Source organism: Henckelia pumila, chromosome 1 (genome assembly GCF_033568475.1).
Source record: "Henckelia pumila isolate YLH828 chromosome 1, ASM3356847v2, whole genome shotgun sequence".
NCBI lineage: Eukaryota > Viridiplantae > Streptophyta > Magnoliopsida > Lamiales > Gesneriaceae > Henckelia > Henckelia pumila.
Window position 1 is genome coordinate 44313088 of NC_133120.1, and position 14938 is coordinate 44328025.

The 14938-nt window shown below is 37.3% G+C and overlaps 1 protein-coding gene and 1 long non-coding RNA gene across 2 annotated transcripts; one reads left to right on the top strand and one right to left on the bottom strand.

The window, feature by feature from the left end:
• Positions 1-4927: 4927 nt before the first annotated feature.
• On the bottom strand, positions 4928-6559 carry LOC140876193 (uncharacterized). Its single transcript, XR_012148698.1, has 3 exons — positions 6502-6559; positions 6221-6269; positions 4928-5163 (listed from the first exon to the last, which is right to left on the bottom strand). It is a non-coding gene; the product is annotated as an uncharacterized lncRNA (long non-coding RNA).
• A 573-nt stretch (positions 6560-7132) lies between these two features.
• On the top strand, positions 7133-8584 carry LOC140861802 (uncharacterized). Its single transcript, XM_073264810.1, has 6 exons — positions 7133-7139; positions 7249-7398; positions 7507-7580; positions 7680-7789; positions 8232-8315; positions 8488-8584. The coding sequence occupies exons 1-6, from the start codon at positions 7133-7135 to the stop codon at positions 8582-8584; spliced, it is 522 nt and encodes a 173-aa protein (XP_073120911.1).
• The last annotated feature ends 6354 nt before the right edge of the window (positions 8585-14938 follow it).

The window sequence follows — 14938 nt, forward strand, 5'->3', positions numbered from 1 at the left end:
ACTGGCAACTAATAGCATGCATTAAACTTAATACAGCAAAATACTTAACAGAGTAAAAACGTGCGGAAACATAATCCATAATTTACATATCAGCTTAGTAATATAATCCAGGCTTAAATCTGTAGTGATACAACCATATCGAAATTCTTAAAAGTAAACATTATACAGCTAATAAATCGTGCTGTATAAAAACTTTCAAAGCTCCTGCTCCCTAGTCCTGCTTTGAACTACCAGCTCCGTCCATCCTGCGACCTGCCCCATGGAATAGGGTGTCCAAGATAACAACTAGGACGTGAGCGCTACGCCCAGTACATAGACATGAGTAAACATATGTATATAATGCATGCAACATGATGACTGGTACAGGGTCATCTGAAAAGTCATGCTCAGAACCGGCGCCATATGAGTGCTGCCACCGCACGGATCAACCTCTGGGTGCAACCACACTCGTCCAGTACATCAGAGTAGACAGACATAAATGCCCCCGCCGTCGCGGTACTCTCAGTGACAGACTATCGAGTATAGAGCTGAGCGGCTCTATAGTCAGGTATAACAAAGTATAGGCTCAACGTGTATATGCACATGACATATGAATATAGAAAACGATAAATCATACATCATGCCATATAATAATGCCAAATAAATGCAACATATAAACATGTATACTCGCTGGCAATCTCAGTCAATGTGTACGTACCTCTAGGCTAGTTCAAGTATAATAGATCCTAGGTTCCAAGCCTATATTCAAAAGTTCACCGTATCACTACATAAATTCTATAAGCCTAAACTAAGCTAATAAGTACTCCCAAAACTTAAATAGATTCCCGGACCATACCTTCGTCCGTAGTTAGCCCTTTGGAGTCGCTAGTCCCGGATGACTATAACCACACCTTGGTTATTCCAGAACCTCTATTATAACCGATAGGGCCCTCAAGTGTATATCTCACACTATATAACTGAAGAAGGAAACTCGGGAATTCGTAATTGAAAATGAACTCTGAACGGCCCTTTTTATAGCCAAATTTCTCGGCCAGGATCGGAACTTCCGATTTCGGGATCGGAGCTTCCGATCCAGCTCATTGCGTGCATGTCTGCCACGCCAGGATCGGAACTTCCGATCTACGATCGGAGCTTCCGATCTGCTCTATGACCGACACTTGTCAAAACTTGCGACTGAGTCATCGATCATTTTTGACAGCTGGGGATCGGAACTTCCGTTCCAGGATCGGAGCTTCCGTTCCGATCGGAGCTTACTATCCGGGATCGGAGCTTACTATCCGGGATCGGAGCTTACTATCCGGGATCGGAACTTACTATCCGGCCCAAAATGAAAAAGCCCAAATTTTACTTCTGAAGTCCAATAACACTCCGAAATTGGTTAAATACCAACCCTTAATCATGTTTAACATATTATTATCTTAAAATGGTATCTGGGTTACTACACGGATATTTAATCCCTCTGATAGATTGCACTAGAAAATCTATCAGAAGTTTCTACGAAGAGATTAACGAATTTGATCCGTTAAACCAGACTGTAATTCAAAATTCACAGACTGGATTTTGCCGAGCAGAGGGGGAAGGGGGGGCGGCCACTACTGAGAGAAAATCACTAGGTTTTCGAAAATTTTGTGACCTGTTGTGTGTAATTTTTGTACTGCAATAACTTATTTATAATGTAGGCCACTAACAACTTAGGGCCCATTAGTCATAAGTTCAAGCCCGACAAGCAAAGCCCGCATGTTCAGAAATTAATATAAAATTCATCGTGACTCCGATTGATAAACCGATTTCACCAATGTGCACAGAAACCATTTCTGCACCTTTTAAAGTCAAGATAAATTTTTCTGAATCCGAATTCAGTGGTTTCCAAAAATGTCCATCCCTATGTCATTTTAGGAAATCTTACTCCTCTACTCATAATTAAGAAGTCCAACTTCTTTGTTCATTAAATTTAACTCTTTAAATTTAACTATCTCAACGGGGATTAAAAATCCATTACTCTGTGTGACCCTCAATGGTTCAGGGATACAGCTAGCCGTGGGCTCACAACTCCTTGTGACTCGGAACAACAATTTCCGACTTGCCCATCGAATCATGGTAAGAGCGCCTAGCAACATCGCCCCATGATTCCCTAGGTATCACTGATAGTGCCTGCAAGAACCAATAGATTTTGGTTAGCGTACAGTACGGTCCCTTCATCCATATATCCCGATCGAATCAACAACCATTGGTATATCGAGAGTCGTTTGAGATTCGATAACTATGCAATACATCTTGAAGATCAAATAGTGACATCGCATGTGTTACTAAGAAACCATTTCTTAAAACACATCATGTACTCTGGCCAGAGATTCGTCACACTAATATCTCCTCAGATCGCATAGGATATCCACACTCGCAAGTATGTGGTGAATCCTTGACAACAAAGCATCGACTTCTATATGTGTTGTAACTGTACCCAATCCCGACACCTGATGACCCCAATAGAGTCGGTAAACGAGTCAAAGCACAGTACTAGCATATAGAGTCTCAATGATGTTTCAAGTAGTAAGGACTAATGGTGTACAACCAAAACCGCGGAATTTATCCACTCGATAAGTGATAACCACTTGGAAAGTCCGGATAGGGTAGTTCGATCATTCATCATATGAATATCCATTTGCATGCTTCGAACATCTCTATGTTCCTTACCAATGAAACGTGGTACTCTGTATCGCAAATGCTAGTCTCAAACTCGAGCGATCCTTATCCTTATTATCAGACGGCTCAATCGACTAGGAACAGTTTAGAATATACAGTGACTATAAGATGTGTTTCATGATAGACATCTCCATGTTCTACCACATCTTACATACACTATAGTATATTCAAGGTCTTTATCAAAACAACAATAGTATATCACAATATAACAATATGAAGAAAGATAAAGTCATTGCCATTAATAAAAGTGTAAATTATATTAAACAAAAGATTGTTTATACAAAGAGTCATCAAAGCCCTTAGCCACAAGTTGGCTCACCGGGCACCCACTCTTTCAATTGATCCTTGTGTAATAAGAACAAAAGGGTGTGGAAAGAGATTGAAGTCATCGAAGGAGAAGGCAACCTCGAAGGGCAGACAATGTCGTGGATGTGGGCGTCGTGGTGTGTCGCATGACAAGCGCAATTGCCCAAATTTGCTAGACAAGTATTACTTGATTAATTTTATTTATTTGTATTTGCAAAGCTATAAATTCCATTACTCATATTTTTTTCATTTTTGGTTTACTAAGTCAAGTGCAAACAATTTTAACGAAGATGACAGTTCAGATGAAGAAAATTTTGAATCGATAGATGGTATTTTAAATGGTTTAGTATTTTATGTGTAATTAAGTTATTCATTCACATTATTTTATGTTAGTGTGTTAAGTTTGTATCTTTGGATACATGTAATTGTACGATACAGGAACACAGGATTAATGTGACGGTGGATGAAAATGCAAGGAGTGATCAGAAGCTGTACAAGGTTAGCCTGAGAGGGAATGTGAATAAAACTGTGTTGACTACTTATGTGCCTTCAACTGCTCAAGTGGTTTGATATCCATCTCTTACAGTGGCTTATATACATATTTTCTGTTTGAGATGTGTTTCCTTTTATGTTTTGTAGTATCAGATTTGACAATTTCTGTCGGTTACAGAAGATTTGTCTATGAAGGAAATGTGGTGCGGGTTATCAGCTTGATCATCGGGACGAACCACGTTGTAGTAGTGTCGGTGCAGCATACACACCATAAAAAGCGATTAGAGAGCATCATAATACATATGAAAAAGGATTGAATTGTAGTTGTATTTTGTCATGTTTGTACGGCGTTTGTTCTGGTTATGGCATTGTAGTTGAAGAATTCAGTTTGTTAACATACATATACAACGGGTTTGTATCCTCTTGGACCATTCTTTTTATGTGTTTTGTAAAGCCTTGTTATCAGATTTATACATGTACAGCCATATTTTGCTGCAGTAATGTTTTTTTGCATTTTTTTTCTTAGCATTCTGAGTTCTGGTTGTTTAAATTAGTCAAATTGTTATTTTATACATTCTGAGTTCTGGTTCTGAGTTCTTGTCCATCCATACCTTACTTCTCAACTCAAGACCAATGTTGTTTAAATTAGTCAAATTGTTATTTTATACATTTCGAGGAATGGCATATTATATATGTATATCTTTTACACAAATAAATAATTATATCTTATGCTTTATATTTTAATTAAGACCGTAGGCTAAAATAATTTTGCAAATTTCTTAAATTGATGCAGCCCATGAGAATTAAGACCATAGAAACCAAAAAAGACTTAACTCAAAAAAAAAAAATTATACAACAGAATACATTTGCAAATTCCTTAAATTGAAAAATAAAAAACGGCTATCGATAACAATTACAAATGTGCTAAAGATAGAAGCGCACATAAACCAAACAAGATATAAATAACATCGATCATCTCTCAGATTAATTAATAGATAGAACAGGGGAACAATTCAGTCATACAATGCCATAACTAGAACAGGGGCATCAATTTTTCCAACTAGGAAACAACTTAGAATAATATTTCTAATTATCTTTGCTAATTCTTAGTGCTTTCAAATTCACTTCTACCATAGCGACAATCCTCTTGATTTCATCTAGGTTCTGTTGTATTTCCTCCAACTTAGCCATATTCACTTCAGTCCTTACAGTAGAAATTGAGTGTGAACTTTGGTTTCCAGTAGTCCGGAAGGATGCTTGAGTCCCAGAACTTGAAGATGCATGTGAACTTTGGTTCCCTGTAGTCCGAAACGGTGCTCCAGTCCTTGAACTCGGAATTACATGTAACCTTTGGTTTTCAGTAGTCCGGAAGGATGCATGAGTCCCTGTACTTGAAGATGCATGTGAACTTTGGTTCCCTGTAGTCCGGAATGGTCCTCCAGTCCTTGAACTCGGAATTGGATGCGAACTTTGGTTTCTTGTATTCCGGAATGTATTCGATGCAGAATTTCTCACCATATATGCACGATAAACTTTTTCTGCTTCCTCTCTACTGTCGAAGGAGTCGTGGACAGCATAGCTATATCCAAGAACTTGGTCGCTTGCTTCTGCCCATGTGTCATAAAGACCTGGCTCATGTCCAACGAATACAACGTATGTTCTTCCCTTGAATGAAAAAATAATCACAAACAATTTTATAATCTTGAATATATAAAATATTATAACTAGTTTATACAATATCATAAAATAAATTAAAACACACCATTTCGAAATATTAAGAATCTTTGTTTTCAACTCTCCTGCAAAAAATTCAATGAACTCTCATAAGATTGAATCTGATAGTATATAATGACTTACAAACACAATCAATCTACAAACACAATCAATCCTTAAAACATCACTCCAAAATAGAGATGAAGTTTTACTTGTTAACACAAACTGAAATATTGAACTCACATATACCGACCAAAGTGCAGCCTAAAAGACAGGAGGGAATGCAGATTACCAAGATTGTATTGCCTGAAGGTAAATGTGTTGATTAAAACTAAACTAACCGACATGGGCATGCATACAAAAGAGAAATACAATAGATTTGTTGGTAATTCTTGGCTAAATAACATTATTAGGAAGAACAAAATGAAATTGGATTGGCAGTGATTAAATGTGTGAATTTCTGATCATCGTCAATAAAATAGGTGTCACCTACCCACAGTTTCTAAGTGAAGATAAGGCAAACGCCCAGTTAATGTTTCCATTAAGATTCAAGTCTTTGTGTCCAATTGTCCGTGTAAGTCTCTAGAATTCAACAATTACATGCATCATTTCTCAACTCTCAAGTAGCAAAATAATGTCAGAGTAACAGTCACATCAGTTCTTCCAAACACAAAAAAACCACAGCTTCACAGCCAGAAAAATTGTATCATAATTTTTAGAAAAACACTGAAAAAACCATTTCCATCACCAAATCGAAATCAAATTCTACCACCAGATAACTCTTGCAAAATTTTAATAAACAAGATAAATTCCAAGAAAGAAACATATTCTATATTAGGCACCCACTGACCGTAAATCTTCAAGACTTAAATTCAATTAGCAATAATATTTCAAGAAAAAGGACTGTAAATGCTTTTTGTTAATAATAACAACAAATTTCCGATATTCAACCGCAGCAAATCCTTACAAAGCTGAGGCTGTCTTGGAGAGCAGCTTGTTACAATCGAACCTGTTTTTCCACTTGTCCGGCACTATTACCTTCGAAAGCTTCTTCTCACCTGCACAAATACGGGCGAACACAATAAACTATCAAAAATCCCCAACCTAAAAAAACAAAATTTATTAATCCACAAATCTTGAATATTTGTTCAAGAAAGATAATAAACAATCACATGCCTCGGGCCAGCTGAGTTAGAGGCGCCGCCGAAAGAAGAAGAAACGAAAGAAAAGAGCGAGATGAGAAGATTTCAAATGAACGGAGAAATATGAACTAATCTTAAAACAAAATACCCGATTTTCGTGAGATTCGGTCGTCGGATCTGCGTTTGTTCCATTTGCAGACGTGAAGGAGGAGATATAGGGTTTGCGTTGTATTTGGGTCTTCTGTGGAAAGACGAAGCCTGTGAAATAGGAGAAATAATATACCACGACAGCCAATTAACAAAGGAGGACAAATTGACAAAAAAAAAATATAAACTATACACTTGGGCGCCACGTAGGCAGGCGCCCAAGTTTGCCTGCACCCCCTTGGGTGCAGGCGAACAGATCTCATATATATATATATATATATATATGTATATATATATATATAATATAAAAGCTCGAGCTCGAGTACTCGAACTACAAACGAGCTCGAGCACATATTTTACTACTCGATCGAGCTCGAGCTCGAGCTCGAGTAGTAAAATATGAGTTTGAGCTCGAGCTCGAATAGTGTGCTACTCAAGCTCGTCTCGACTCGATAACACCCTTAGCCGGTAACAACAAATACACATCATCTTGCCGCCGTTATTATTCCTCTCTTAATCAAATTCCCATTTCAATTAATTAATGGTGAAATTTGAATTTCTTTTTGTTGGAGATATCTCGAGGACTTTTTCTCAAGAGTGAGCACTTTGTAGTCTACAGAAAATAGAACGCCATGGATGGTATGAACTTAAATTGATGTTCTGTTCAGATAGCTAAGCATGTTTCTCAAGAAATGGCTCAAGATTAATTCGTGGGTTTGTGTTTTTTTTTTCTTGTTTGTGTGTACAGTGGACACAAAGCAAACGATGGAGGACACTGTATTAGTGGGTGATGATCTGATGATGGGTCCTCCATCACCTATAATTCCACCTGAAATAGCTTTTCATGATCTGGAACGTGTTGATTTGTGTGATGGGATTTTGTGGAATCTATTTCTATGTAAAGTGTTCTCCTCTTTAACTATTTTCACCTTATATATATGTGGGAGGATTGCGAGGAGGGTAATCTTATGCACATTTGTCCGGTTTTGTTTGTTATGGTTAATAGGTCTACACATCAATGATGTCGAGCCATTCTGTCAAGACGAGATTGTGTTATATCAGCAATGTGCAGAGAGGAGGGTCAGCCTCACAATGCCTTGTATGTTTCTCCATTGCTTATTTCCAATTTTTGTGTAGTTAACTTCCCCGGTTCTTTGGGGCTCGTTCTCTTTAATGCAGGATAAGGAATTAAGACATCGGCTTGAGGATAGTGAGGGGATGTCTATGCCTGTAGAACAAGCAAAGGATAGATGTAATCACTTGGAATCAGAAGCCACATTGTTGGAGAGGTATGGCCACTCAACCAAGAAAAACAATTGGTGAGCTAGCATGGATTGTCTACAGCTCTGATGGTGATTTAAATCATTAGAAGTCATCTATATGACTTTCAGCCGACTAACATCTATTGGTTTTTTTTTTAGAAATGTTGATGCATAACTTTTCCCCCTGATTGAAGTCCTTGTTTGTTTTTCTATTTTTATGTGATGTGTTTAATGAAGCTTGTGAAATAATCAAATATCAATTATGTCCATTCAATATTACTTGCTTCCAGGCATACTCTGATGTGTTTTCAAATAAATGGAATATTATTTGATGAATGCAAATTGATGACTACAATTACATTTCCCTGACGCCCGGAATTTCAAAATTACCGATTACAATGTCTAATACATTTTAAAAACTGATTAGCATAGTTGTTTGACTCTTTGTAAAAATATCTGGTTGTTTCAGACCCCTGATTTTGGCAAGTGGGATTGAAGGCATCGAAGGATTTCGACAAAGATGGAGCTTGCATGGTCGCCTTACCGATACAAAGTAGTACAAAGTGATCTTCATGTTTTAAAGTGTCATAGGTGGGATCATGGAGAATGTGCCAAATTATATAAGAGTCCTCTACATTTGCTCTATTAAAAGACAAGGAAAACAGTACTTCATTCTCATCCTAGAAATTCCATGACATTATTTGTATGTGTGTGTCATATTGTAGGAGGAGATTGGAAGCCCTGAAGTATGGCTTGGAGGACAGAAAGAAAGATGAATCAATTCAAGATTTGACAACCAATAAAAGATGTTTCTTCTGGTGAACATGGAACCCTTTTTTTAATTTTACTTGCCATGTTGCCTCTTTCTGAGCTAATGTAATCGTTACCAGCATTTGGAATTTTAAATGTAGCTTGTTTGGGTATATCGGTTTATGCTTTTATTTGTGATGTCATGTTATATCATTATTAGGGCACTGCAGTCTAGCAGTCCTTGTTTGTCAAAGAACTTTTGAGAGGATTGAACAAAATTATTGGTGGATCATAAAATGTGAGAAAAAACAAGTTTTTGTGCATATTCAATGTGTATGTTTGTCTAAACATAATAATTGTCATCTCAATACTAGGTTGCTATGGTGGTAGAGATAAAGATTGCAAATTAAAATGCAAGAGCTTTGTACATCTACAACCAAACATCAAAATGCCTGCAGCTTATCATTATCTCAGGATGCAGGACTATACAAGTAGTTCCGTGTCTTTTTATCATTTCCATGTATTTCTTGAGCCTGCACGAAACACTACATGTCTAAAAGCAAGTTATTCACAATCAACCTCCCCATGAGCTTAATAATTTTAAGTACGAGGTATAAAGGGGTAAGGATTTATGTTGATAGTTCCTTGTTGATCTCCAACGCAGATAGCTTCCGAGTAAAATGCTTTGCTTTTGGACCCCTTTGTTTATGCATCGTGCCAGCATTAAGATCTTCATGCTCCAGACCAACCTGTTCACTGACATTGCAAACTTGATTCAGCATTTTCAAGTTCATACAAGATGTGCTAAGTGATCTCAAATACGCCCACATCGGAGTATTCTGGCGTTGAGTGGTAGCTAAGACATTTCCTCATCGAATGAAGAGCCGGAACCTAAAATGGCTGTTAAAGTCAAATATGATGCGCATTTATTTTTCACAATTATCCACCCTCTAAGATCCAAGAGATGCATGCATTCTTGGAGTAGCTGAAATTTCTGATCTTTTGCAACATTCCAGAAAACTTGCATTTTTCGGTGGAAATCAGAAGAATCCTCCTTGAAAGTAAAGGATCCAGGACATTTACAATTTTCAGCCAAGTGCGCAGCTTTGACATGATTGCACTCGAGGCATACCAGGTCTTGAAGGTGGTAGAGTCGCTCTCTTTGTCGAATAATCTGTAAAAGAGAATTCTCCAGCATTTCGCGGTCATATGGTTGCCCACACTGAGGCGCCATACAACACCATTCCTGAGATGTTAGGGTCCTGTCACGACATAAATCTAGATCCCTGCAGCAGTTGCAGTGACTGGCAGACAGAGAAAGAAATTGAATTCAGAGAAAAAATATATTTTGAAAAAAAAAAAAACCAAACAAGCATGGCCTTATTGACTACATATTTAATGTGATAACTTTACCTGCAAATGACATTCGGCAGTGTTAAAGACAAAGATAGATAATGAAACTCAGCCTCAGGAGCAAATTCCCTGATGTTGACCAATTTCAAAAGATTTCTTCTCATTATCTGCGTAATGACAACGACAATAAAGATCTTCAATCCACTACCAAAATGTTATTAGAAGTAACTAAACAATCGTAGAATTTACAGTATGAATTCATGGTTTTCAGAGAGCTCAATGTGAGAAATTATCTTGAATTCGATCATGTGTAGAGAGAACTATGATGTCTCTCATTCTTGATATAAACATGACCAAAGACCACGAGCATAAAAAAATAAAAGGATTAAATTTTTTTTTTTACTTTTTATGTAGAGACAACAAATTTTTATAAGGGCAAATTATTTTAAAATCCCCAAACCCAAACATTTCTTTCTCTTAACTCCCTACACTCCAATTTCTTTGTTTCAACTCCCTAGTGGTCCCCAAATTTGTCTTAATAAAGTGTTTAGCATTTAATCCTTTGTACGTGACATTGTTTTACCTATCGAACCAGTTCAGGCTAAGCCGAACTATCGGTTACGCAAGGTTTCCAGCCGATATACTCTGGATTAGGGTCCAACATGCTTTCGTAAGATGAATTAAATTCAAAAACCTCTTTGACCATAGTGTCGTCGGGTCATACCTGCCGAGTTTTATGAAGTGCTCCTCACACTCCAACCACGCAGTCGCAACAGATGGTTTCTGCACAAGTTCTTTCAACGACACCCAGCACAGCCTTAATTCGTTTTCTACCTTAAGGCGTATGGTATATGAATTTAAGTATAAAATATGAGCATGAAAGAACAAGATACTTTAAAAAAATTATTCAGACATAATATTATTACATAAATCAACTCCTTTGAAGAGGAGAAAACAACTTGTTTAGCTATTCATAGTAGCCTTGTTCTTGAAATACATAAAAAAAAATTTATACAATAGAAAGAGAAATTTTACAACAATTTATTTGTAAGAAAAATGAAGGGAATGATCGATGTCTTCAGCTTCCTTGAACGCTTGTATTTATAGCTGAGGTTCCACTCGTTTCACCGAGAAACTTCAGGGAATCTTACAGCTGTTTTTCTTGTCCTTCTATACCATTATTAATGGCATCTTTAGCTAGTGGATGAATCACCCGTTATCCACCTTGTCCTGTTATGCCATTATTGATGGCATCGTTTGTTGGTGGAGGAGTCACATGTCGTTCTTTTTTTTTTTGGCTCTATACTCCTCACATGTCTTCTTTATTCTTGTCGGGGCATCTTCTGCTTTTGCAGTGGTCCCCTGAAAAAACGCATCTTTGGTGGTCCCTGTCCACCTTTGCTTGTCTCGGAAAAATCTTTTCGATCCTTTCGGGGTCTGAATGTTTTTCCGAACTCTGGCTTCTTCTGATCAGGACATTCTGGGCAGATAACCTCTGACCATCTTCCTATGTGAGCCATGTCACAAAATTTTCGACGAGTTTTTTTACTCCCCGGAAGCTTGTTGTTCCACAAAAAGTTTCTCTTCTTTTCGAAGATTTCTTCTGCGAAAGCCGTAGTTTTTCCTGTCATTGTGTTTAACAGGAACGATCTATTCACAGAATTTTGGTAGAATTTGAACGGAAATTTGACTTTGTCCATCTCGGTGAGACAGACCCAAATACCCCATGCCCTTCTGGTTGAGATTTCATTTTCTCCAAAAGTGGACACCAAGGGTATTTCTTCAGCTTTAGGATCCTTGATAAATTTATGGCTCGTCAAATCAGGTCTCCTTAGCTTGATGAAATGAAAGGGTTCGTGTGATCCTTTCCCTGTTGGTTCTGGAGCTGCACTGAAGAAATATAATTCTAGCACATCTCCCTTGCACAAATGATCATTATTTGCCCATGTTTCTTGAACTGCTTCCTGGATCCATTTTGGTAACTGTGATATCTCCTGGAAGCTTGGCGACGTTGTATAAACTGAGGCCAAAGCCCCAAATTCATACCAGAGCTTTACATCCTTAGGATTGACATTGTTTTTTAGCCAAACCCTTGGATATATTCCTGCAACATCAACCCTACAAGTGTTCGGATTGATTTCACTCCTTGTCTTTAATTTCTCCCACCTTTGTTGATAAACCTGGAATGGAAAAATAATAGCTGGATTAGTATCAATCTTAGATTTACCCTTGTCAGTGTTGGGCCTAAGATTGATCTCTTCCTCTTTTACCCCAGAGGCGGAGGGTTGACTTGATGAGTTTTTCTCATCAATTGTTGCTTCATCCAATTCATCAAAAGCTGATGATAGATTAGCACTTGTTTCTTGGGTTTTGGAATCCTCAACCTTTTGTTCTACAACTAGTGGCTGTAATTTTTCTTCTTGTAAAACCAATGGTTTTAACATATCATGTTTATGAGAAACCAATGGTTTCTCTATAGCCTTAACAATTGGCCCTTGAATAGCAGCCCATAGTTGAGTTTGAGCTTGCATACATCCAGTAATACGATTAGATACTTTGATCCGATCGGCTTGTTGTAACCTGTCAGCCATTTCAGCATTAATGACTAACTGGTTGAACTCGGTTTGAAGCAACCCAAGGTGTTCCCTGAGATGCCTCTGCATTTTCATGATGGAATCCACGTCACTGCCTTCCATCTCTTGTTAAGAAATCTGCAAGAATATTTTCATGAGATTTAATAATAACAATATCAAAAATATAATTTTGACATAATGCTTGCCATCTTAATAACCTAGCTTTCTCAGGTTTGGATTCAATCTTATTTCTTAAGAAAGCTTTTACCTGGGTGTTATCAACCTTCAGCGTGAATTTTTTATCAAGTAAAAATAATGGCCATTTTTCAAAAGCCCTTTTAACTGCATAGAATTCCTTCTCGTTGATATGCCATCTGATGGCCTCAGATTCTGAAAAAAGACCGCTACAGTATCTGCATGGTATTTCTTCATCCGGGGTGATCTTGGTAAGGACTGCAACCCACCATTCGTCACTGGCATCCGTGAATAATACCAGATCATCTTTATCTACGGGTATAGCCATTTTTGGGAGATTCTTACATATCTCCTTTAATTGGTTTACCCCGTTAGTATGGTCATCGGTCCATATAAATCTGGCATCCTTTTTTAACAAAGGACTGAACACCTTTCTGTACATTGCTAGGTTGTTTATGAACATCCCTGTAAAATTAACTACTCCTAAAAAACTCTGGAGTTGTTTTACATCTTTGAGTTTATCTGGAAAATTCTTTACCTTTTCCACAATATGGGGTTGTAGAATTATTCCAGTTTCATCAATCTCAATACCAAGGAATTCAATTTTCCTTGTTGCTATGACTGCTTTCTTTTCAGATAAAACCAGTCCTTCTTGTTTACAAATCTTAGAGAAAATCTCTAAGTGTTTAACATGTTCGTCTATGTTTTTTGATGCTATAAGAATATCATCAATATAAACAAACATAAAGTTGAAGTAATCTTTAAAAATATTATCCATATTTCTTTGAAATATTTGGGGTGCATTGGCCAATCCCATAGGCATAACTTCCCAAATATAGTGTCCTTGTGGAGTAGAGAAGGCTGTGAATTTCTTACTGCCTTCTTCCATTCTTATCTGGTAGAATCCAGACTTACAATCAAATTTTGAGAACACCCTTGGCTTTCTTACACAGCTAATTAGATGTTCTCTACTAGGTATGAAGTACCCGTCAAACTCCAGGATTTTATTAATACCTTGGTAGTTAATAACTAACCTGGGTTTCCCTCTTTTTATTTCACCATGATTTCTGACCAGAAAACCTGGGCTACTATATGGTGAAACTCCTTCTTTTATTAGACCAAGGTCCAAATGTTCCTTGATAATCATTCTCATATCCCTTTGATCTGTTATGTTCATCGGGATAGGTTTATATCTGACGAATTCATACTCTTTGCCTTCCTTTAGAGTAAGACTGACTTTGAGTTGATTTCTATCCCACCATGCCAAAGGATGCTCATTATAACTTTCTTTGAGCCTCTTTTTGACATCTTCAAGGGATACCTTATTTTCTAACTCTATATCTCTATGATTTAGAGTTACCTTGAGAAGCTTCATATCCTCTGTTTGGAGTTCTTGTTCTGTTGTTATTTTCAACATGATTTCTCCAAACCTTCTTGGATCTTTCATTTTTGGGTGAAAAAGTTGTCCCTTATCACCACGCTGGCTGCGAAATATTATCGGCAATTGTCGATAAAAAGCAACTTTGAGTCTTTGAACGATAATTTTATGATCACAAATTGTAGTGAACATAAGTCTTCTTGACTCATTGTCTTGTGTGTACTTCTTAAACATTTGTAAATAGTTATTTCCTAACAGGATATCAGCTCCTGTATCATGAAAATAGATTGGTGGTGTCTTTACCTTGTACCAAGGTGTCTGACCTGCTCCTCCTATAAGGATCTCTGCTTGTTTTATTCCTTTGCAAAGAATTAAAATTCTTCGAGAGAAATCTCGTCCAGCAATTTTTGGCAAATCTTCTTCACATTTTTCAGGGAAGACTCCTCTTTTTGCTGTGCAAATTCCTGCTCCCGAATCAATATAAGCTGCAAAGTATTCAGCCTTATATTGTTCATACAACATTCCTATCGGAATGTATATGGAGAAAGGACTTGTTGTCATTTTTTAAAGGGATTACTAAATGGCCATGCCATTTTTAACAGACTGTGTTGTAACTCAGTAATCCGATTAAGACGATTCACCTTTAGTCTTCCTAAGGCTTCAGAATGTAGAGTATGGTTACTCCTTTCTACCTCTTCAATGCGATCTAGTAAATCATGTTCATGACTTACTAATTTCAACAGCTGCTTCTTCCTCTGTTTGTAAACAGAGTTCTCGAATCTGATTAAGGGATTGTCCCTTATCCAATTCTCTTGGTTTTCCATTTCGTAGAATTCTTATTGAATCCTTCAAGTTTTTTCTTTTGCCATGAACTCTATTCCTTTTTCAAGGCGTTTCCATGGTTTATGGTCCTCCAGAAACTCTAGG